Source organism: Podarcis pityusensis (genome assembly GCF_964106645.2).
Source record: "Podarcis pityusensis genome assembly, chromosome: 16".
NCBI classification, from domain to species: Eukaryota; Metazoa; Chordata; class Lepidosauria; order Squamata; family Lacertidae; genus Podarcis; species Podarcis pityusensis.
In genome coordinates, this window is record NC_138041.1 from 11,420,029 (window position 1) to 11,445,117 (window position 25,089).

The 25,089-nt window shown below is 45.9% G+C and overlaps 1 protein-coding gene and 1 long non-coding RNA gene across 2 annotated transcripts in view; one reads left to right on the plus strand and one right to left on the minus strand.

Annotated features, from left to right (window-relative positions):
- The window catches only part of LOC308465224, a 192,006-nt gene that overhangs the window by 151,817 nt on the left and 15,100 nt on the right, over positions 1-25,089 (minus strand). The gene's annotated exons all lie outside the window — the stretch shown is intronic.
- Positions 10,063-15,693, plus strand: LRRN4CL (LRRN4 C-terminal like). The gene is made up of 2 exons (XM_080985768.1): positions 10,063-10,473; positions 12,904-15,693. Exon 2 carries the CDS (start codon positions 12,909-12,911, stop codon positions 13,785-13,787), a length of 879 nt encoding a protein of 292 aa, XP_080841894.1. The 5' UTR covers positions 10,063-10,473; positions 12,904-12,908; the 3' UTR covers positions 13,788-15,693.

Here is a 25,089-nt window from a genome sequence, read left to right on the forward strand (position 1 = left end):
CTGCCTGTCTGGACTGGGGTGTGTATCGCACGTGTGGCATCGTGCATGCACATCGAGGGGCCCCCAATGTCGGGTGCAACTCAGCACGCCTGTAGGGGTTGCACATTCAGTTTCCAGAATAAATCACGCAGGCTGAGAGGCAAGGCACTTCTGTCTGCACGGGGTTTATAGAGGAATGTCTCCTTTTTCCTGATGCAGAATCTGGGTCGCCTGATAGATGGGCTTCACCACCACCACCCTGCATGAAACGCACCCAGGAAGTTGCCTTGCCTCAACACTCATGTTCCTTTGGCTGTTTGAGCTGCCACTTTCTCAATTAATAGGGTTTTCCGATAATCATTGCAGCCAGAGCAGGGTCCCACCCAACCTGACGTCTTTCAGTTTGCAAAGATCCAATGTTCATCTGGCCCGTCTTGGCTGGGAAGGAGGGCTTGTCTGCATTCCAGAGACAGCTAGTAACTCTCGCCTCAAATTCCAGCCCAGTGGTAGTGGGGATGACCCTTATTGCTCCACACGCCAGCTGGAAGGATGTGTTCACCTTGTAGTGCAGGGCGTGCGCACTGCTTGCTTGCAGCGAGGACTAACGTAGGTCACATGTTGTTTGCCAAACTCCCATGGTGCTTTGCTGGCACTCCTAACTAAGCTCAGTGGTGTTGCGAAGGGCTGTGTGAAATGCTTTGCTGAAACTTGAGTTTGTTGTGGTGGTACCCGTCTGTCCCTCCTGGATTGCTTTGGAAACGTGGGCAAGATAGGGGGCCACTAGGGGGCGCATTGGAAGATGGCCGACAATAGCACCACAGTTCAAGAAGAACACTGACAAAGTGGAACGTGTCCAGAGGAGGGCAACCAAAATGGTCAAAGGCCTGGAAACGATGCCTTATGAGGAACGGCTAAGGGAGCTGGGCATGTTTAGCCTGGAGAAGAGGAGGTTAAGGGGTGATATGATAGCCATGTTCAAATATATAAAAGGATGTCACATAGAGGAGGGAGAAAGGTTGTTTTCTGCTGCTCCAGAGAAGCGGACACGGAGCAATGGATCCAAACTACAAGAAAGAAGATTCCACCTAAACATTAGGAAGAACTTCCTGACAGTAAGAGCTGTTCGACAGTGGAATTTGCTGCCAAGGAGTGTGGTGGAGTCTCCTTCTTTGGAGGTCTTTAAGCAGAGGCTTGACAACCATATGTCAGGAGTGCTCTGATGGTGTTTCCTGCTTGGCAGGGGGTTGGACTCGATGGCCCTTGTGGTCTCTTCCAACTCTATGATTCTATGATTCTATGATTCTAATACCATCTCTCCGACCCACACGGGGTAATTAAGAGGCTGTTATGGGAGTAGGCAGCCTCCCTTGTTGCCCCAAGGAAATGGGGAACACTGCCCTTGCCTGCTGTGCCCATAAATCACCCCCTAATTCGAAAGAAGGGGGTGAGGGCCCTAGGCAGAATGCCCCCGTGTGGACATCGGCTCTCCTGGACGCTGTCTCTGATCGCGCACTAGTTGCAGCAATTTGGAATAATTAATTACAAAAGAAGCAAATGCACATACTTCAAGTGAAGAAGGGGAGTGAAGTCTGCTAATTTAAGTGATGTCTGCGAAAGAAGACGACGGGCTGGAGAAACAGGAATATTTTACGATGAAGATACACCAAAGGCGGGGTATGTTGACAACGGGGCTGAATGGGGGGGGGAACCTTTTTTACTTTCCTTCTATGTGATTTACAAGAACCCCTCCTCATTAGAACCGTCGGTTGAACTGACCCAAGCAGGATGATTAAGGTCTGTGTGGAGATAAACTTTAACCAAAAGTATGCTTTATGGAGACCGAGAAGCAATAAGAGCTTTTGGGAATGGCGCAGCAATTAATTCGGAGTCGCCATCTTGCCAAAGGATTTACAGCCGGGAGGAAGAACGGATTTGTTTTCAGACTGCATTCCTAGTGAATCTCCTCAGAGGTTTTGAGAAAGGAGGCAGATTGGTGAAGATTAATGACGCTAAGACTGTTTAGATGTATGGAAGTGATGTTATATGGAAAACGTCTGGATATGGCTACTGGATAAAAAAAATATATCCATGTAGGATTACAAACTGTTCTAACCAGCTTGCGGAGACTATCAGAGGTCACAAAGAGAAAGGAAAAATATATGAAAATAACAACAAGAGATGTGGAAAAATAATAAGAAAGGACTGGATAGTACTGTGAACATCATAAGGTTAGATTTGTGTACATTAAAACAGCAGTAAGAAGCAAGAAGTTGATTGGATCCCTTCGGAACTTGAAATATGGGTACCCCCAACAAAAATTTAAAATTCGGCTGTGTAATTTGGAATTTATGTAATTTGGTTTGATTGATGTGATTGGTTGGTTAATAAAAAATTATTCTTTTAAAAAAAAAAGGAAACGTGGGCAGGATAGGGGATGAAATACTTTTTTGGGGGTAGGCCTCATAGTCTGAAGCAGGAGTGGGGAAACTCACAGCCCTCCAGTTGTTGCTGAAAAGAAATCCAGTTTTCCTCAGTAACTGTGACCAGTCCAATCCCCTTTCAAATCTGCTGGAAATTAGGTGAGCATTTGCTCCTCACTCAAGGCAGAACTGCCAACCTAGCAGTTCGAAAGCACATCAAAATGCATGTATATAAATAGGTACCGCTCCGGCGGGAACGTAAACGGCGTTTCCATGCACTGTTCTGGTTCGCCAGAAGCGGCTTAGTCATGACTCGGAAGCTGTACGCCGGCTCCCTCGGCCAGTAAAGCGAGATGAGCGCCGCAACCCCAGAGTCGGGCACGACTGGACCTAATGGTCAGGGGTCCCTTTACCTTTACCAAGGCAGATGATTACATAGAAAGTAGGGCTGGGCGGTGTCAGGTTTTCAACATTGCAATGTATCACCAGCCAAACATCGCAATCTGGCGATACATCCTTCCACCTGGCACTTTTCTGAGGGGTGAGCAGCCGCTCGCCCCTCAACGGAGAAGTTTAAAGGAGCCCCCACCCTACCTCTGGCCCACACGCCTGTATCAATTTTGTATTGGTGAAATCCTTGATATTTGTGCATGTTCAGGTCCTTCTAGATTAAGTGGAGCAGGGATTCACGGCAGGACAACAAAAATGGATTTTGAGAGCCCATGGGCTCACTAAGATAGACTTAAACTTCCAGCCTGGAAGGAGAAAATACCCACTATCTAATGCTCAGTGGGCTGAGTATTAATGTTACATGTTGAACGCACTATTTATAAATGCCGACTTCGCTTGGATAGCTGATTCCACATTTGGATGGCATATGTTGAGCTGTATGTGCAAATGTTGAGTGGTATACAAATTTAATTAATAATAATAATAAAGATGGATGGACTGGTGATGCATATTGTATCCTGCAGCTTCCGGCAAGTTGTAGGAGGTGAAGAGTTGCCCTTACGCTTGGATCCTCCTTGCAGGCTTTCCATAGGCATCTGGCTGGACAGGATCCTGGATGATCCAATGTACAGGTGTCTCCCACTTACATTCTGTTTTGGTCCCCCCCCCCCCAAATTATTCATTTTATAACACAACTAAACAACACAAACACACACACACACAAAAATACAAACAAATCTTGTCTTATCCTTATTTTTTCTAAACATTGTTAGGTGGGCTTCCCCAAGTCCCCCCTATCTGATTTTCATTTTACCTCATCTTTAGCAGTTTACATATATCATAATTTTTAACCATTTTTTTTTATCACGCTCACTTTTACCATAAAAATCTTCACATTTTATCACTTACAAATGATACTATTTTAAAATACACTATCTTCTACTTCTAACCCTACAGCCTATATCCACTTCCAAAGCTATTCTAAGATTTAAATTTAAACATATTTTTTTCAGATATTCTTTAAATTTCTTCCAGTCTTCTTCCACCGTCTCTTCTCTCTGGTCTCGGTGTCTCCCAGTCAGTTCAGCAAGTTCCATATTGTCCATCATCTTCATCTGCCATTCTTCGATAGTTGGTAAATATTGTTTCTTCCAATTCTTCGCTAGTAATATTCTCGCAGCTGTTGTGGCATACAGAAAAAAAGTAACATCCTTTTTGGGGATTTCACCCTCCCACTTACATTCTGGGGGCCTGCCATGTGTAAGTGAAAAATTGTGTGCATGGGGAGCATCTTTTAAACACCCTCTCTGCCGCTCTCCCACCAATCCAGACCAAAAAGACTATATCCAAAAATATTCACAACTAGAATTGAAGCTCGAGGCTGGCTGCATGACGGCTGCTGCGTTACCCCGCAAATCGGCTGCTAGGTAGAGAGGCTGAGCAGCCTAAACAAAGCCCAAGTCTCTTCGGAACTTCCTCTGCCCTCACTGACATCCTCTTTGGGCTCCGGGGAGGGTCTCCTCACGAGCCAAGAGAACTCTCCTGCTCTCTCCCACCATTTCCAGGTTTGAATAGAGTTATTTATTTCCCAGTACTGCAGGTATACGTACAGTGGTGCCTCGCAAGACGAAATTAATCCGTTCCGCGAGTGTCTTCGTCTAGCGGTTTTTTCGTCTTGCGAAGCAACCCTATTAGCGGCTTAGCGGATTAGCGCTATTAGCGGTTTAGCGGCTATTAAAGGCTTAGCGGCTAAAAGGCTATTAGCGGCTTAGCGGCTTAGAAAAAGGGGGGGGAGCGAAAAAAATCTCAAGACTCGCAAGACATTTTTGTCTTGCGAAGCAAGCCCATAGGGAAATTCGTCCTGCGAAGCGCATCGAAAAACGGAAAACCCTTTCGTCTAGCGGGTTTTTCGTCTTGCGAGGCATTCGTCTTGCAGGGCACCACTGTACTCACCAATCATGGGTAAGTGGGGGCATGTCTGTATTGTTAAGTTGGCAGGTTTTTCCTTCTTCGTTTTCCTTCCTTCAAATAAATTTGCATTAAAAATAAATTAAGAAATGATTCGCCTTCGCCGCCACCTTAGGTGCAAATTTTCTAAATGGAAACCTCCCAGCGTGCGTTGGCCATGTGTCATGAGGTCCACCTTGTGTCTCATCCTCGATTGCCAGACAGTCTTCTCTCTCCCGTTCCGCTCCTCCACCTTTTCTCCCACAATTTGCCAACCAAAACCTCGGCTTATCGGGTTGTATGTGGAGCAAATACTCTGAGCAAGCTGTGTACCAGAAATGCACACGCCACTCATTCTTAAATTATGCAAGATGAGCGGAATTTAGCACCACTCATTTGTGGATTTTTTTATAAGGCTGGAATTTTGCTATTCCATGGTATAGAAACTGGCACGTAGTGTATGAGCAATTCTGAATTCCATTGAGCCCTTCCAAGTTTAATCATGCGGGCTGTTTTCAGAATTAATTCACACTCAGCCAAAGCTCACTCTCCCCCCCCCTTTTTTTTTCTGGAAAGAGCTTTTGCTCAGGAATGCAGTCCCCTTGCTTAGTCAGAGACTCATGATAATGACTCAGCACAAATTAAGACAAAAGCGGATTTTGAAAAGCAACGTCTCAGTCGTACCCTGTGCCCCAGTTCTTCCAACTGAAATTTAATTAGCATTCCCCTAACGTGCAGTCGGTCCCACTTGCTTGTCCTTATAATGTCTGGGCAACATTCGTTAATTAAGCTTGTGTTTCTCCTCCTCCTGTTTTTAAAAATATCTTTTTCCCTATCCCCAACCCTGTTTTTATTTTTTTTAAAAATTTTTTTTGCAAAGGAGATCTTTTGAGAGGAGCTGTATCAGCTGGGAATAAAATAATTTGAAATGTTGGGATGTTAAAAGTTTCTTTATTTTATAAGAGCTGTAATGTGAGGAGATATGATAAAGGTAAAGGGACCCTTGACCATTAGGTCCAGTCGCGGACAACTCTGGGGTTGTGGCACTCATCGCTTTATTGGCCAAGAGAGCCAGCATACAGCTTCCAGGTCATGTGGCCAGCATGACTAAGCCACTTCTGGTGAACCAGAGCAGCACATGGAAATGCCGTTTATCTTCCCGCCAGAGTGGTACCTATTTATCTACTTGCACTTGTCATGCAACAGGAGCTCACCCTGTTGTGGGGATTCGAACCGCCGACCTTCTGATCGGCAAGCCCTAGGCTCTGTGGTTTAACCCATAGCGCCACCCGGGTCCCATGAAAAGATATGATAGCCATCCTCAAATATCTAAAGGGCTGTCACTTGGAAGAGGGAGCAAGCTTGTTTTCTCCTGCTCTGGAAGGTAGGCCTCGAACCAATGGCTTCAAGTTGCAAGAAAGTAAATTCCAATTAAATATCACATAGAACTTGCTGGTGGTAAGAGCTGTTTGACAGTGGAACAGACTCCCTTGAAAGGTGATGGACTCTCCTTCATTGGAGGTTTTCAAGCAGAGGTTGGATGGTCACCTGTTATGGATGCTTTAGTTGAGATTCCTGGATTGCAGGGGGTTGGACTAGATGACCCTTGGAGTCCCTCCCACCTCTACAAAAAATATATATATAATTTTTTATTAGTTTTTTAACGTATCATTTTCAGCAGTAGTTAAACATACTTTTACATCTTATTCAATTTTTTTGACTTCCATCAATCCTGTCTGAAAATTTTCCAATCTAATCTCTTAGTATGCATTTCTTATCTTCCCTGTTACATTTCAACCTCATAACCAATATCTCTTACCTTTTTCTACTTTGTAACACTTCGTATATTTCTCCTTACAAAACTTTTTGTAGTCCTACTAGCGTAATTTGTTGATTACAGTTGCTCTTCAAATAATTCATCTACTGCAGGTTTCAAATCCTTCCTGTCATTTTGTCCAATTCTGCATAGTCCATTAATTTCTTCTGCCATTCTTCTTTCGTCGGAATTTCTTCTTGCTTCCATTTCTGAGCTAACAGTACTTTTGTCACTGTTGTTGCATAGAAGAACAGTTTGACATCTTGTCTCTACAATTCTGTGATTCTATGGAAGCTTACAGGATCTGAAAGCAGCCGAAGAAACGTGTTCCCAGTTAGTTAAGGCAAATGATCAATTTATTCATGGACTGGCAGCCCCTGCAATTCACTGTTCCTTAAACTTGCAAAAGCTTTCAACCTGTGTTTTGAATATGGTTGTCTGCTTTTGCAAAGTCTGACACGGGCTGCATGCCTCTGAGCATGTACAGAGTACCCTTTCCCCCATCAGCAGAGCAACCCATTTGAACCCAAAGGGCAAAGTGCTTTTCAGATCACATCAGAATCTTGACAAAAAGTAGCTTTTTAAAAAATAAATAAATGGCAGTGTAAAATATGGTAGTTCTCTTAACGCCCCATTCGTCCCAGAAAATGTCTTCTGTTTCTACAAATGCTGAAAGCATTGAATGCAAACCTTTGGAGGTTTCTGGCCTAGTTTTCGTGTTGTCTTGTTTGGGCAACTGAGGAAGAAAAGGAGGAAATTGTAGTAAAATCCTTGCCACGTGGCAATTGCAGTAGGCTCAACAGTTTCAAAGTTAAGCTCGTTTAGGAAGTTCTAAGGGTGACCTCCTTGCCCAGCCTGTTTGCTGAATTTCCTTGCAGAGGAGCTGAGGGAATAGCAAAGAGCTCTGCTTTGCTGTTGCCAGGATATGGCCAGGGTCATGTCCTGAGCAGCTTTACGTGCAGCTGGTGATGATCTGAGAGGAAGTGGAATATTAGTTGAAAAGTGAGGTTGCCTTTAGGAGAATTATTGCCACACTGGGGAATTGGAGAAGAGCACCATCACACCTTGCTGGTTTTGTGGGGAGGGAACTCCTGGGGTCCCCAAAGAGCCCACTGCTGACACACAGCCTGGACCCTCCATTTTCTTCTACATTGGTTGCTGGATCTGTCTCCCATCTGCAGTGTGGAGAGCTGTTGCTACCACAGAAGCCCACCAAGAAAGGGCTTTGAGCTGGTCCAAAAGAACCTGAAGTATTCCTTAAAACTTTAATCTGAGATCACTGGTTAAGAATATGTTTTTAACTGTTTCTGAGAAGGCTTTAAAATATATATTTTTTCCTCATGCATGAGCCAACCTGGGCTCATTCTGGAGGAAGGGTGGGATATACGGAATAAGTAAATTAACATCACTATCTTACCTCAAAACTCTGCACAGTGGGGCTCTGAAAGGCATCATGAGGTATACAAGAGACACCTCATTCTAGGAAGTGATGGAGGGAATCTAAGAAGACATATTTTGTATTCTTAAGAACGTTGTGTACCTCCTTTATTTTAATCCCTGTCCGCCAGGATTTCAAAATGCAGTTAAGTCTGTGTGGCCTCAGTTCTCCCACCTCTAAAATGGGAATTATACTCTGTGGTAAAATAAAGAAGGTGAAGTCTTTTGCGTACGTCAGCGTCATAGATCTTTGCCTGCTCATGAGGGAAGACAACTGCGGGTTATTGAAACTTCAGTCAACGGGGGGGGGGGGGATTTTCTGTCTGTTGTCGATTAGGAAAATTAAAAGTAAAACAATAAGTTGTTTTAAAACACGAATGGGTACATCAAGCAGCATCTCTTCAGCACAACTGTTTCGTACAATATTACTTAAGAGTCAATAAATGCATTGTCTTTATTTTATTTTCCTTTTCAGTTTTTCTGCTCTTGGAATGACCTCATTAATAAACGAGAGAATGCAGGATTTTTGGCTCTTAGATATTTTCCTGTTGGCCGGTGTGGACCGGAGACACTTCGCGCTGGGCGTCCTATCACTGCTTTTTAATGTTCTCTCTTACTTATTCACTCACTCACTCATTGACTGTCTGTCTGTCTGTCTGTCTCTCTCTCTCTCTCTCTTTCTCACTCACACACACACACACACACACACACACACACACACACAGCTTCCATGTCTTTAATAGTATAATAATAATAATTTATTATTTGTACCCCACCCATCTGGCTGGGGTACTGGGGTTCCCCAGCCACTCTGGGCGGCTTCCAACAAAGATGAAAAATACATCAAAATACTGTATTTTTTGCTCTATAAGACTCACTTTTTCCCTCCTAAAAAGTAAGGGGAAATGTGTGTGCGTCTTATGGAGCGAATGCAGGCTGCACAGCTATCCCAGAAGCCAGAACAGCAAGAGGGATTGCTGCTTTCGCTGCGCAGTGATCCTTCTTGCTGTTCTGGCTTCTGAGATTCAGAATATTTTTTTCCTTGTTTTCCTCCTCCAAAAACTAGGTGCGTCTTATGGTCTGGTGCGTCTTATAGAGCGAAAAATACGGTAGCTTTGCACAGGCCATAAATTCAACAGAATAAGCTTCTCTTGACATGGGGGTGCTATGTGGCTTCACCTGCCGAACATCTGCCTGCCTTGCGGCTCATAAAACCGTAAGAGGCCTTTTTAATGGGGGAGGTGGCGAGCTTATTTCCTATTGGTCTCCCTGTGTGGTCTCTTCTTGAGCCTCGCTGTCCTTGGCCTCAGTCCTTCGGCTTGCAAAATGGGAAGAAAGCCCAGCGGTAAAGAAAAAGAGGATGAGATCCTTTTGGAACGGAAGAAGAATAAAGAAAGCAAATATGATAATATAAGTGAGGGGTGGGAAACCTGTGGCCTTCCACTTCCATAATTCCTTACCATTGGCTGGGAGTTGGAGTCTAACAACATCTGAAAGGTTTTCCCCCACTGTGCTGTAAATCACATTTTTTTGGCACTGCTTTGGGTGTAAGATGATCCCTGGAAAGTGTCTTTTGTCTGTGCTGATGCTTCAATGAGTGGCTGAGACCTGGGTGAGTGTATGGCTCCAGGCAGGGCAGAGCTGCTCTGGGAACAGGAAAAATGCCTCTCCCTCTGTCTGGGATGAGTATCCTGAATCAGTTTGCCCATGTAAGAATAGTCCGTCCCCCCCTTGGGATTGTGACACAGCACACAAACACACCCTTCCCTGTCTGCTGTCAGGTCTTTTTTACTTTCTCTCTCTCTCCCCTCAACTCTTATTTATTCCCTCTCCTACCCAGAGGAGGGATTTCCGAGAAGGATGTGAATAGCCCTTATAAGGCACTATTTGTTTTCTTTCCAGGCACCTGCCAGGGGGGTCCCTGTCAAGCCAAAGAATTTTCCACGCCCATTAGCTGCCTTGTACTAATTCCCACTGGCTGGGCCCAGCTGTAAAGGAGGGGGGGGGGGAGGAAGAGGTTGTGAAGGGGGGACGATGAGATCATCCCATGAGGAGGATATAAAAGTTTGGGTTTTTGGCTTCGCAAGAGGCCACCACTTTGCTCGTTCCCGGCAGGCAAGGAGCTATTGCTTATCATTTCCACGGATACCACAAATTGCTCCTCAGCTCTGAGGCGGCAATTATTGTGCCCCCACGCCACCCCATCCCATACAGGCAGCTTTTGATACACACACACCACATTTCAGCACCACAGGCTTTTGGTCCTTGCCTGGTGGGTCCTGTTATTCCTGGAAACAGCTCCATCGGAGTTCTTTCATCGAAGGGGGTTCCTGCCACCTTGCATCCTTTGGGTAATAACTTGCTGCAGAGACCCTTCCCGGCAGCCTGTTGCCTAGCAACCAAAAGCAGACATCCACTATCCAGGTGAGTGAATTTGCCCCCTTGAGGCACATCTCCTCCTCCTCGCCTCTTAAGTTGCATTCCTCTTGGGGTAAAGTAGGGGTGGGGGATCTTGTTTGTTTGTTTGGGGGGGGTCACATTCCCATCTTGGGGGGGGGGCTGCATAACAGCAGCGGGAAGGGCCAGAAGTAAAAAGTCGGCATAGCAAGAAAGGTAACGTTTATGTTTGTATAGTAATCTCTTGTACACATGCTCTATTGGGGCAAGCAAAAGGTATGGTCAAAGTCCAAGGGCACATTCCAGCTTGGTAGAAACACTTAAGGAAGGCTGTTGAAGGCCCAGCTCAGGATATATACATGTACTACCACACCACAAGAATCCTGGGAACTGTAGTTCAGCCCGCACAGATATACAGTTCCTTACCAAACTATAGTTCCCAGGATTACAGTGGTACCTCGGATTAAGTACTTAATTTGTTCCAGAGGTCCGTACTTAACCTGAAACTGTTCTTAACCTGAAGGACCGCTTTAGCTAATGGGGCCTCCTGCTGCCGCTGCCCCGCCGCTGCACGATTTCTGTTCTCATCCTGAAGCAAAGTTCTTAACCCGAGGTAATATTTCTGGGTTAGCAGAGTCTGTAACCTGAAGCGTATGTAACCTGAAGCGTATGTAACCCGAGGTACCACTGTATTTGAGGCATTCTTTAAATGCATGGGGTATGTGCTGCCTCAGGAGGGATGTTGCCTGGAGAGGGTCCTGAGGAATCTGGCAGAGAGACCTGGATGGGTACATTTGGACTCCAGGCCTGAGTTCCCCATCTCCTTGCTCTAGATCCTGTAGGAGGCAGTGATGTACCCTCTGGTTCAGGAGAACTCTACTTCCAAAATCAGCAGAGGCAGATCAGATGAGGTCTGTTGTCTTCACGTCTTGCAGGTCGCTTCTGGGTACAGGGCACTCGACTAGATACACCCTTGGTCTGATCCAGCACATCGGCCTTTGCCCAGCGCCCTCGTCTCACTCATCCCCCAACTTAGGCTGTGAATGCACTGTGCATTTAAAATATATGCGAAACACATTCCCCACCCCCTCAAAATCATAATAATTCTGGGAACAGTAGTTTGTTAAGGGTGCTGTGAAATGTAGCTCTACGGGGGTAAACTACAATTCCCATAATTCTTTTTGTGAGGTGCTTTAAATGTCTGGTGTGTACGTACCCAAGATCTGGAGGGCCACAGGTTTCCTCATCCTGTGGGTTACCACTTCTGATTCAGACCTTGACTCCAGCCACAAGCATGCATAAATCTGGCTACTCACAAGCAGTCACCTCGTTCAAAATAGTAATGCGTAATGTCAGATCTGGTGGTTTAGGAATTCTGAATGTTTCACCATATGTGCTGACACAGAAAGATGCAATGGGGGTATTTTATTTTAGATCTGTATTTATATAAGACTTAATAGTTATAATTTATAAGCAGTGTGCATACTTCTTTTAAGAACACTGTACAAAGAATAAGAACAATTGAAATAAACCCTAGAAATGGAGAAGAACCTTAAAATGCTGAAATTGGAAAGTCATTGTCAAGCACCTGCAGTTCAGCAGGGAACAGGATGGGTTCTTATCTTAGTCAGGAGGGTAGTTCCACAGGATTGGACCCGCAATTTTGAACACACCACTTCTGGTAGTTACGAGCCATGTCTCTGAACCGTGGTAGATCACTAACCGAGACTCCCTCAAATATCTCAGTGTTTGGGCAGAGATATATGGTCTCTGTGATAGTCTGGACCCAAGTTGTGGAGGGCTTTGTAAATTGGGTTTGTGATACCTCAGAGCATCTTAGTAATTCCAGGGTTGTGGGTTCAAGCCCCACATTGGGCAAAAGATTCCTGCATTGCAGGGGGTTGGACTAGATGACCCTTGTGGTCTCTTCCAACTCTGTGTTGATTCTATGACTCAGTATAAGGCAGCATCCCATTTAAAACCAGCTCTTAAAAACTATTACTTTTGATTATCTTAAACTGCTTATCGCCTTCTGTACAAATACTGTAGTAGTTTGGGATAAGTATTTGGTTGTTTATGTATTGCATAAACACCAGCTTCCGAGTTAGGGTGGGATATTTCATTATTTATCTGTGTGACATTGTTATATGTTGAAAAAATTGATTAGAAAAAAATAGACCAATAGTCCTTTGGTAATTCTCATAGAACTCCAGCTCAATGTTTGCCATTAATTTGATTCTAAATTGATTTTAGAATGAACTGATTTTAGAATGTATTTCAATTAATTGATTGTGATTTTATGTAAACTGTGTTACTTTTACTGTTGTTAGCCGCTCTGAGCCCGGCTTTGGCTGGGGAGGGCAGCATATAAATAATTTTTATTATTGTTGTTATTAAAATAAATTAAAACACCCCTATTTCCCCCTTCTACTGTGCTTCTCTTCCATCTGTTACCAGGAGCCATGCAAATCCCAGGGCTGTTTCTGGTAGCGGCCTGGATCCTGACCCTCTGCCCCCAGGCATCACCGACAAGCATGGGGCACCCTTTGCCCGTGCCCCTGAAAGAGAACCCCCTCTTCCCACATCCCTCAGGGAGCAACGCCCCGGCAGTGAGCAAAGACAGAACCTCATCGCCTGCTCCGGTCAAACCTTCTCTGGATTATCCTGACAATCAACATTACGACGATTACGACTACCCTCTGACCTCAGAGCCCCAGACGCCCGGCCTTCCACAGCCGCCCCATCACCTTTGCAAATACAACCCCTGCCAGCACCTCCAAGTGCCCTGCGCAGAGCTCAGCAGGGCTAGCGGGTGCTTGTGCCCGGGGGTCACCGGCCCAGATGTGCCCCCCGAGCCGCCCCGCCTGCAGATGGTCCACACGAGCGAGGTGGGAGCGAGCATGCACTGGTGTGCGCCTTCTTCCATGGTCCAGGAATATCGCTTGCACTATCAGCTAGTTGGTGAGGACTTCCTCACCGGCCCGGCCCTCAACAACACTTTCCGCTTGGCAGCTGTCTCAGGGTTGCTGCCAGATCACGAGTACCTGTTCTGCATCGTGGCATCCAACCGGGCCGGATCCAGCCCCACGGACGATGGCACCCGGCAGCACGGGCCGTGCCGCCTCATCCGGACTCCTGCCCACCAAATGCCCTATGCCTACATAGCTGCGGGGCTGGCTGCCACCCTCATCCTTGTGGTCATCTCCGCCTTGGCCTGGCATTTCTGCGTCCGCAACAGGAGGAAGCATCCTCACCGCGGGTCGATGGACAACATCCTCGACGCTGAGCCAGGCCTGGACGGAGCGGCAAACAGCTCTTTCCGCAGTGAGGAGCAGCTCTGAGCAGGGTGTTGGCGTCTACTGGCAAGATGGCATCTCTGTTGCTTCAGAGTTCGAGGCTCTGTTTCTTTGGGGGAGCTTCACTCGATGCCATTGCTTTTAACATGCTGTGTTTGTTGCTGCCTCCAGGGTGGAACGGGCAGCGATTTTGTGTTATCCAGGCCTTTTTTTCAGCCGGAACTCGCCGGAACTCAGTTCTGGTACCTCTCAGGTGGGCGCCATTGCCATTATAAGAGAACAAGTGAGGCATTTATTGTGAGTTCCGGCACCTCTTTTTCTCAGAAAAATAACACTGTCTACACAGAGATGGCAAGTGTTTTCTTCAGAGATGTTTTCTTCAAAGGCTCTGCCGTTTTCGTGGACCTTTGCCCAGCTCTTTTCCTGCTGCCTCTGGGACGGAAGGGGAGCGATTCTGAACTCTCAGCGCTGGGGAATTTGAACCAGTCCACTCCCCTGATCTTTCATGGCCTGAGAGAGGGTGCACAGACAGATCTGACCTGGACCACCATTTTGAACAGTGGTCTACCAGGGCTGGACTTGCCATTAGGCAGAATGAGGCAGCGGATTCAGGCAGTTAAAAAGAAGCAGCAAAATGTTAGAGGACGGGACCCAGTGTCCTTGGGGCTGTCATGAACAACACTGTTCCATTGTCACCAGTGCTGAACTAATGCTCAACGTTGAGTCCATTCTGATTCTGTATGTGGATTGGATGCAGGGCCAGTGAAGGGTGTGGCATGGGGAGAGGGGGTGTGGCCTGGGGATACTTCCAAGGGCCAGAGAGAGAGAGTTGGAGGGCCAATTCAGACTCCGAGCCTGTAGTTCCTCATCTCCATCCTACAACGTACTGTTTCTTCTCCAGCAAAATGTCTTGGCTCAACCCTGTACTCTACATACCCCCTTTGGGGAGAGGACTGCAAATAACTTGTGTCATCGTCACTCTTAACTCTCCCCAAGTGCCCAGTCAAAGCCCCGTGGACCAGTTCAGTCAGCTCAAGAAGAAGCCATGTATTCAGATCCTGCCAAATTGTCATTTCCAATTCTTTCTTCTCTTGAAAAGGATGGCTGCCCTTGGGAGGGATGTGAAGACGGTCTTTTAAGATGTTGCGAGAATCTATGTTTATTTATGTATTTATTATCAGAGTTTTTTTAAAAAAATAAAACAACATTACAGAGGTACAAAACTTCAGAGATATCTACAACTAGTGGTGGGGTAGAAATTTGATTCAGTTCATGTTTATATGTGAATCTGGAAAGAGACACAGCTCAGTGGACAGAGCTTCCGCTTGGTGGGTAGATGGTCCTATGTTCAATCCCCGGCATCTCTAGTTAGGGTTCAGAAAAGAGTCCTGGTCTGAAATCCTGGAGAGCTGCTGCCAGTCAGTGTAAGCAATACTGAGCTAGATGGGACATTGGTCTAACTCAGTATATGGGAGTTTCCTATGTTTCTACCTAATTTGCAACTTTCCCAAAACAAAGCTCAAAAACAGTCCCATTGTTTGAAATTTGTACTTCTCTGAGTTTTGCAGAGCAGTTCTCCAAGTCATGTGTAGAAAAATGCTTATGCTAGATTGAAGCGTGCCAAAAATGCATATATCTGTAGGTGGGGGAAGTATTACAAATGCATTGTATTAGAGGAAATTGATTTACACAAATGCTTATATTAGACACAATTGCACACCAGCATGTGTGCATTAGGAGGAATTCGACTAAAATGCTGATCAATTTTAATGAGTACAAACTGATATTGAAATGGGGAGAACTGAATTTAATATTAGAAAAATGAGAAAAAACAAAATGGCAGATTTGCTCCTTCGACGCCCACTCCAAGCCAGATATTCTCATTACTGCACATTGGTGTTAGTTGATTGTCGCTGGAGGAATTGGAGTAGAGTAAAATGCTGAACCATCATTTCCTGGAATGCCTTTGTTCCTTATTTATCTTTTCTTTCCAGAGAACCTCAGACGAGTTATGGCAGCCTTACCCGACCTGCTGCCCATCCCTTTCGATGTTTTGGAACTACAACTCCCAGCAGGCAGAGCCAGCCTGGTGAGTTGTAGTCCAAACCATCTGGAGGGCACTAAGTTGGAGAATGCGGAGTCAATGGAACGTGGTTGACTCTTTCCTGACACACACACACGTGTGTCGTTGCATCAGGACTTGAGTTTCCGTTGGCAGCTGTCCTTGGCAGAATTCACAAGCTTTTGAGCTGTGTCCTGGAAAACTCAGTGTTTTCCAGATGTGCGTTGTTGAAGGAAGGCATGGGAACGGTGGGAATTTGGGAGTGCCTGCCTCTTGGTCAAGCTGGGACAACATGTACCCATAGGCCTCTGGGAATATGGTAGGGTTGAGGAGGTGGGGACTTTCCCTCCCTGAGCATCTCTTGGATGCCTGCCTACCTCAAAAAGCAGATGTGAGAAAGTCTTCTCAGAGGGAGGCCTGTCCTGTCTTGGGTTCTGAGTCAAACTTGGCCCCATCCGCACCATGCATTTAAAGCAGTATCATACAACTTCCATGGCTCCCCCCCCCAAAAAAAAATCCTGGGAACTGTAGTTTGTTAAGGGTGCTGAGAGCGTTTAGGAGACCCCTATTCCTCTCACAGAGCTACAATTCCCTAAGTGGTTTAACAGTCCATACCTCTTCCCGGGGAACTCTGGGAATTGTAGTCCTCTGAGAGGAATTAATGGGGAAGAGTTTTGGACCCCACCTGCACCCTGCTTCATACCCCCCCCCCCAATAATCCTGGGAACTGTTGTTGGCTAAGGGTGCTGAGAGATGATAGGTAAAGGTAAAGGGACCCCTGACCATTAGGTCCAGTCGTGTCCAACTCTGGGGTTGTGGCGCTCATCTCGCTTTACTGGCCGAGGGAGCCGGTGTACAGCTTCCAGGTCATGTGGCCATCATGACTAAGCCGCTTCTGGCGAACCAGAACAGCGCACGGAAACGCCGTTTACCTTCCCGCCGGAGTGGTACCTATTTATCTACTTGCACTTTGACGTGCTTTCGAACTGCTAGGATGGCAGGAGCAGGGACCGAGCAACGGGAGCTCACCCCTTCATGGGGATTCGAACCGCCGACCTTCTGATCGGCAAATCCTAGGCTCTGTGGTTTAACCCACAGCGCCACCCGTGTCCTGCTGAGAGTTGATGGGGGGCCCTAATCCCTGTGAGACCTACAATTCTCACAGTTCCTTGGGGAGAGGGATTAACAGTTAAACTGGAACTGTACATCTGTGAGGGGAATAGGGAGCCGATGGTCTGACTCAGTATAAGACAGCTTCCTGTGTTCCTTTAGATGTCTTAATGCAGACCTCTGTAAATAAGAAGTAAATTTGCGTGGATGCTTAGATGAGGTTTAATTTCTTCACACCATCGTCAGTAATGCCCTCTTTGACCCGGGCATCGAAGGTGATGTAAACAAGGCAACACGTCTTTGTGAAATTCCTGCTTGGTTGGCAGGAAATGGTTGGCATGAAAACATATGCAACAAGTTCCCCTTCGGACGGATCAGTCACATCTGCGTGCGGTGGCACACTCAGGCAGAGCAACGGCCAGCAAATTGTTGCGCAGCACAATCACATTCACTGTTGGTTTCAACACCACCTTCAGTCAGCGGGGGAAACCTTGTGACTGCGCACACACCACACACTTAGAGCACATCCCCCCTGCACAAAGCATCCTGGGAACTGTAGTTGGTTATGGGTGTTGGGAATTGTCGTTCCCACATGATTCTTTGGCACCAACTTGCTCTCACGGACAGGCCAGACCCACAAGCCTGATGTGGATTGTAAGGTACAGACCAGGTTGGTGTGAACAAGGTAGGTAAAGGTAAAAGTACCCCTGCCCATACGGGCCAGTTGTGTCCAACTCTAGGGTTGTGCACCCATCTCACTTAAGAGGCCGGGGGCCAGCGCTGTCCGGAGACACTTCCGGGTCACATGGCCAGCGTGACGAAGCTGCTCTGGCGAGCCAGCACCAGCGCAGCACACAGAAACGCCGTTTACCTTCCCGCCATAAAGCGGTACCTATTTATCTACTTGCACTTAAGCGTGCTTTCAAACTGCTAGGTGGGCAGGAGCTGGGACCGAACGACGGGAGCTCACCCCGCCGCGGGGATTCGAACCGCCGACCATGCAGTCGGCAAGTCCTAGGCGCTGAGGTTTTACCCACAGCGCCACCCGCGTCCCTGGTGTGAGCAACCTGACCCCAAACCAGGGCTTTTTTCAGCCAGAACTCACCGGACGGAACTCAGTTCTGGCACCTCTCAGGTGGTTGCCATTGCCATTTTAAGAGAACAAGGGAGGTGTTCATGGAGAGATCCGGCGCCTCTTTTTCCAGAAAAATAGCACTGCCCCAAACCATTTTGGGCAGGGGTGGAGAATATTTTTATTCCTAGAGGCCACATTCCTTTCTGGGTAACCTTCCTGGGGGCACATGTCTGTGGCAGGCAATGCCAGAGCCAAAAGTGGATTGGTCAACAAACCGAAAATATACCCTTATACCGTAGGCCAGTTTGTACACACACCTCTCCAGTCAGGAAAGGAAGAAGCATTATCAGAGTTTGAAGACATCCCAGTCAGGCAAAAACACTTGAGGGTTATAAGCTTTAAGACTTAATTAGGTAGAAAAAGAGACCGTTCATGGTCAGATTAGTTTCTTTGTGAAGCAAATAGGCTAGGCCAGGTCTGCTCCTTATCCACTTTGTAATGTAAACTTGAGCCACTATGTTTGGATCTACTGACTGAAGAGATGGAAGATACTTCTGAAATAAGAGATGAAATAAAAAACCTAGTCAGGTCTGTTGATTATCCACTTGGTTATGCAAACTTGGGCCAAGGCATTTGAAAGCTGAAGATACTTCTGGAAGAAGAGCTAAAGCAGGGTTTGGGGAGCCTTTGCTCAGCATCAGGGCATTGGAGAGTCCTTCATAGGGGTCCATGGTAGTGTTTTCATCAGCCCATTTACATGTGGGTGATCCTGTTTCCTCCTTTACAGAAGACAGTCGTCTTTTTGACAGGTTGTCTGGCCGAAACTCCCTGCCCATAGAAAGATAGCATGGCAGGAACAGCATTAAGCAACCCATTTTTTTACATTCAACCAAGAGCTAGTAAGTGTGGGTGGCAAAGGGAGGAAAGGGTATACAAAAGGAGAATTACCTGGATGCCAAGATCCAGGTTTGGGACAATAACTATTTGGTGAGAAAACCCCATCAACTAGTTAAAATCACAAAATATGCAGCAAAGGAAAGCATGGGAATATCAACTGTTAGACCTTTTATAATATGCCACTGTGAGTTCCAAAATAGTCCACCCCATCATACAAAAATACAAGGTTGGTAAGTTAAAAATGGTTTACTTACAAACTCTTCAAAGGTCAGGTTCATGTGCTTTTCTATACATCAGTCAGAAAACACAGGCGATACAACTTGGCTTAGTTTCAGTGTGTTGAAAGTTCTATTGGTATAGATAGAACACAATAATGGCTTGTTAGAGCCATGCAGTCTGAGCTTGGAACAACCATCTCAGGCCTCTTTAGATGGTGAGCTTCTTGGATAGAAGGAGGCCTGGTTACCTGGTTCCTCCCAAGGTAAGTCCAGCAGGACAGCTTACTCTATGGTTTTAACCCCTGCATGTATTAGTTCGACTTAAAATCTCTTTCCTTCAGAGAAAACCTCAGTTTAGTGCTGAATTGGAGCAAACGGCAATTGGATTTTCCCAGTACTGGGAAGCTTTTAATGTCTGGTGTATTGTATATTATTTTATATTCTGTTGCATGCCGCCCAGGGTGGCAACCCAGTCAGATGGGAGGGGTACAAGTAATGAACTGTTGCTGTTCCAATTTATTGCTTAGGAACAGGTTTTCCGGCCAGAGAAAAGGCAAAACTGCTAAAAATTGTGCCCCGAATGCACAGGACAAGGGGGAAAGCACTCGGAGAAGCAGAAGCGTGGACTAGCCCTCTCACCGTTCTACAAAGTCCAAAGTATTTTAGGTTGCGAACACCGGCAGTGTTCTGGCTGAACACATCAACCCTCTCCCTTGTAAATCCTTGTCTGTTTATGCTTTTCCTGAATGTTTCCTCCTTCTTTGTTGCTCTATGCCAGGGACAAGAGTGAATCATATGTCTCTTTTTAAAACTTGGATTACGTTGTTTCCCTACCCCCACCCTCAAATTCTGGAGAGCGGGACTGTGTAGGAAGTGTTTATAGCCTTGGGAAGGTGGGGTGAGTGGGGAGGTTGTTTTTTGAGACATAAACAGTCTAGGACTCAACGCACAAGGTCATACTGCATTGGGTTTGAGCACGCTCACAAAAACGTGCGCCATTCATGTGCAGAAACCCACCAGGCCTTGATTTAGATCCCAGATGAGTACACGTTCATGTAACCACTCAAAAGCTTTTCTCTCACACATGTGCAACACAGAGAATCCATCATCAGAGTTATGTAATTTTTTAAAAAATGTTGACTTCAAGCAACTGAGGGGCTCTGGTTTTCATTAGAGCAGCAGCAAGAAGCAGAGAAACGGGAGACAGTTAAATTAATGCTGGCCATGTGCCACTTTTCCCTATCAAAATTAAAGACTCCCGTAGCTAGGGATGGACAAAGTTGACAGCTATGGTTTCTCCTTTTGACAATCTGTATTTTCACATCTGTTTGCGAATTTGTTTTTTAAGAATGCCTTGTGAATATTCATTAGCATTTCAGTGCAGTTTTTCCTAACATACATTGTTTTTATATGCAATTTTGCCTAATATACACATTTTCTTTTGCAAAGCAATCTTAAGAACATAAGAGCCACCTGTTGGACCAGGCCAATGGCAAATCTAGTTCAGCATCCTTTCTCAGGTGACCAACCACGTGCCCGTGCAAAGCCCTCAAACAGGACCTGAGTGCAAGAACATTATCCCTACCCCCACCCCCACCCCCAGATTTCCAGAAACTGGTATTGAGAAGCAATACCACCCCCAGCCAAGGAGGCAGAGCATAGCTATTGTTAAGTTGTGGGTGAACATATCAGACAACACAGTGATTCTTCAAACAGCTCTTGTTTAGTCACAGGCCAGAACAGAACTGAACTGAAGGGTTCAGCCAGCCTGCTTATATAGAGCTCCACTAGAACGCAACAGTAACCATTTTCTGTAACTATCCAATCACTGAATGTCACTTTCAATCCCTGATTTGCATATGCGGACCTGAATGAAAACTATCTACAGTATCCCCCTGCTGGCCCAGGGTGAGAACTTCAGTACATAACAGCTATCATGACTAGTAGCCATGAATTTGTTGAATCCTCATTTAAAGCCATTCTAAGTTGGTGGCCATAACTTCCTCCTGTGGAAGTGAGTTCCAAAGTTTGACTATGCTCTCCATTAAGAAGTATTCTTTTGCATTTCACTGCACACTTTATCCCAATATATGCATCTTTTTACACTTTAGTTAGCTGGAGAACTGCATTATGCAATTCAGAGAGCTGTGAATTTTGATGGAGGGTTGTGTTTCGGTTCACAAATTGTTTCAAATCAGTGTGAATCTGGTAGGTTAGCCTTTAAAAACTAATCCAATTTCTGTCCCATCCTTACCTGCAGCTGATTCAAAGATGATCGTGTGCGTACCCCACGCAGTTCCTCTCAACATCTACATAATTGCAAGTCGGCCATAATGTTATTTTAGCCCTTACGCATAGGCCGCCCCGGCCAAGCCTTATTTGCAGCAGGACTTAAGAGATCATTCTTTATTACATTTTTATCCTCCCTTTCCTCCAGAGCTGTGGAGGTAGCCCACATGCTGATTCTTCCTCTCCTTTTAACCTCCCACTAACAACCCTGTGAGGCAGTTTACGCTGTGGGACAGCAACTAGGCCAAGGCCAGCCAGTTAATTTCCTGGTTGGGTTGGAATTAAATTCAGGACTGGCAAAAGACAAAAGAAAGTACTTCACACAGTGTGTATAGTTCTACTTCCCCCTGTTCTGTTCTGTTCTGTGATGTGAGGGATAAGAAGCCACCATTTTGAAAATCAATCCTCTTCATAAAGCAAATCGGTTTGTGTGTTTGCCTTTTTAAAAAAGGCTTCATTGAGCAAATTCACTTGGAGGCGTCTAAATTGGTTTGTTGGCATCAGGAGAGCATTCCCATGCTCCATTCATGGGTTTTTTTGTTTTCTTTTCCTTGCTTCTTTCATATCGAGTTTTTTCCCCTTCCACCCAGCTGAGTCTTCCAGTAAAATTAGGAAGACAGCTGTTTGCCAGGAATGTAAAAGTCTAATTCCCAAGTGCAGCTTGCCATCCGTAAACAGATTCAGGATTTTTCCTTGATCACATGGAAACATGAATTGGAAGATGACTTGATCGAAAGGGATAAATGACTATTTATTTCTGCATTGAAAAGAATTTTTCAAAACAACCCCTGGAACTGAGAGTGTTGTATCTATGCCATATGTCTGGGACTTCAAAAAAACAGCTCAACAAGTTTGGGGCGTCCTGGTTTTTACTCTTCAAAGTATGGCAACCCTCAAAGTCAGCACAGGCTCAAGGCCCTAATCAGATGAACGAGTAAGAGGACCCCAAATTAATAGGATGTGGTAATGTTTCTAAATACCAGTTGCATAGCCGTCAAGTGTCCCGATTATCCAGGGAGAATCCCAGAATAACAAAAACCATCCTGGTTTCTGATTTTACCCTGGAATGTCCCCATTTTCCCCGCCAGAGTGGCAATTTCGTCCCAATAATCATGCAAATAAAGACCGCTTTTTCTAACTCCACATAAACATTCTATATTTGCACTTAACTGCCTTGCGGTCCGCATGCCGCTCTTATTTTTAGCCTGGCAGTGTTGGCACTGGAGGATCAAGGAATGCAGAAACCATTGCCAGTTGGGCAAGCAAGCCACAAGCAGGTGGCATACAAAGGCGCTTTGATTCTCCGTCCTCTCCCTGACTCAGAACAACTCTGTTTAGCTTGTGTGTGTTTGCTACCAAGATATCAAGTCTGAATTAGCTTCGTTCTCTCACTGGGGCAATAAAGCTGTGACTGGGCTATGTTGCCTCGGTCTGCAGGGGGCAGTTCAAATTACGGATCGACATCCCCGCACTTAGAAGACTAGCACATCAAGAAGCACTCTTCTCTTTGAGATGCTAAGGAAGTGCCAGTGTTGCACTCTACCCCAATCTCTGCATGGTGTGAGATTCTAGGTGCCTACCCAGGGTTCAGTTTGGCACCAGCTTGGCTGCAGGAGTTGCCAGAAGGTGCCATCCTACTGTCTTAGGGACTCCACTCCAGATTTTGTAGGGTTTACTCCTTAGCCTTTTATTTCCCCCAAAGACACCCCACAAGGTAGCAGAGGTTTAGGATCAGAGTTTTTCTTTTCCTAGATGGGCTACCTGCCCTGGCTGATGAGTCCCATCTGCACCTTCCTTCTGGGCATAGCTGTCAAGCGTTCCTTATTTGGCGGGACAGTCCCTTATCCCAGCGCCATGTCCCGCTGCTGTCCCTTATTGATGAGGCTTCATTTGGCTGCTGGCTGGGCTTTCTGCCTTTGGCTCGGAGGGGCTCAGAAGTTGAACATACCTGTGCCCAGAAAATCCCTTATTTTGGCTGCTGATCCCTTATTTTCGAGGCTGCTGGTCCCTTATTTTCAAATCTGTAAGTTGACAGCTATGCTTCTGGGGAGAATACTGCTAGTGCAACACTATATATTTTATAAAATATGCATTTTCTCATTTTGATTTTTTTAATGGTGTTTTATGGGATTCCTGCCAGCCCCCTGCTGATTTTATTCTAATATGCTACCTACCACCTTGATACGTTTTTGTGGAAGTTCAGATTATAAATACATGAAGAATTGCGATGATGTTCTAATCTGGAACGACCTGGAAAGTCTAGTGTGAAGGAAAGTGACATTCCAAAAATTCTTTCAGTGGGTTCTGCCATCGCCTCTTACAGAAGTTCCTTGTTCACTCGTTACCCGTCTATGAAGGAAGCTTCTGTTCGGTACCTATTTTCCTTGGTCAAAAAGCCAGAGGGGCTTTGGAGACCATCACATTGGGGCCCCAGGCACATATTTCTTCAGGATTGACTGAAGCAGAGCCAATCTCACCCACCTCAGATGGACGGATGTTTATACGCCCTTCATTAAAATTATGAACGTCAAGTGCTGGAGCTTTTACAAACAAGATGCCATTTGAGTGTCTTGTTCTGCAACTCAGACAGTCTGGAAAGGAGTCAGAACTTACGGCTGGTGCTAAAACTTCATTAGTTTGTTCTTTTCCATCCCCCTGGCAGCCAAAAAGGGGTATGAAATTTCTACCACATCCTTTCTGTGCAAATTAGACTGAGTAGACAGGCCGTGCTGCTTGTTTGAAGTACATTTAAAGCACACAAACACCCCCAAAATTATGGAAACGGTTGTTTTTAAGGCAGATGTAGCCCTATTAGGGGTCAACTACAATCCCCAGGACCCTACTTTTGGGAGGGTGATTTAAATGTACGGTGTATATGCAGCCTTAAAATTCTGGTGCCCTGTCTCTATCCAACCCTTCCCTGAATGCTGTCCGGCATTTCCTAGAATTGAAATGTGGACATGGTTGTAACCTGTTGTGCAGCTGAGGGAGCCAGAGACAAACGCGGGCAGAGCAACTATTGTAATTTTTACCTTTGCAGAGTAGGTTACGTAGTTTCTACACACATAAGTCTCTTCAAAACTTGCACTTGAATCGGAACAAATGGATTGATGTTTGTTATGATTGAGTGGTAAACAACAGGTTTTCTGGGGAAAGAGGTGGGGCAAATGGAAAGCTGCTCGGACCCATCATTCCTAGAAAGGACATGCAGAAGTGTGGAGAAGCCCTTAATCACACACTCTTCTCTATCTTCTACCCAGGCAAGTAAGAGGCATTGTTAGAGTTCCAGCCAGGAAAAACACTTAAGGGAGGGAGTAAAGCTAAGCCAGTGTGGTGAGTGACCTGGGGAGACTGCCAAGGGCCAGAGAGAAAGAGATTATTGCATATATTAATATTGTGCAGTTTGAAGCAACTGGATGCGTGAAAACCGAGTCCTTTTGGAATGAAGCATTGACCAGAGCCATGAAAATATTATTCAAGGTTTACTTGCATAACTTTCTTTAAAAGGTAAAGGTACCCCTGCCCGTACAGGCCAGTCGTGTCCGACTCTAGGGTTGTGCGCTCATCTCACTTAAGAGGCCGGGAGCCAGCGCTGTCCGCAGACACTTCCGGGTCACGTGGCCAGCGTGACAAAGCTGCTCTGGCGAGCCAGCACCAGCGCAGCACACGGAAACGCCATTTACCTTCCTGCTATAA

Excerpts from the sequence above, each read along its gene's own strand:
- LRRN4CL (XM_080985768.1), top strand. The coding sequence starts at position 12,909 with ATGCAAATCCCAGGGCTGTTTCTGGTAGCGGCCTGGATCCTGACCCTC.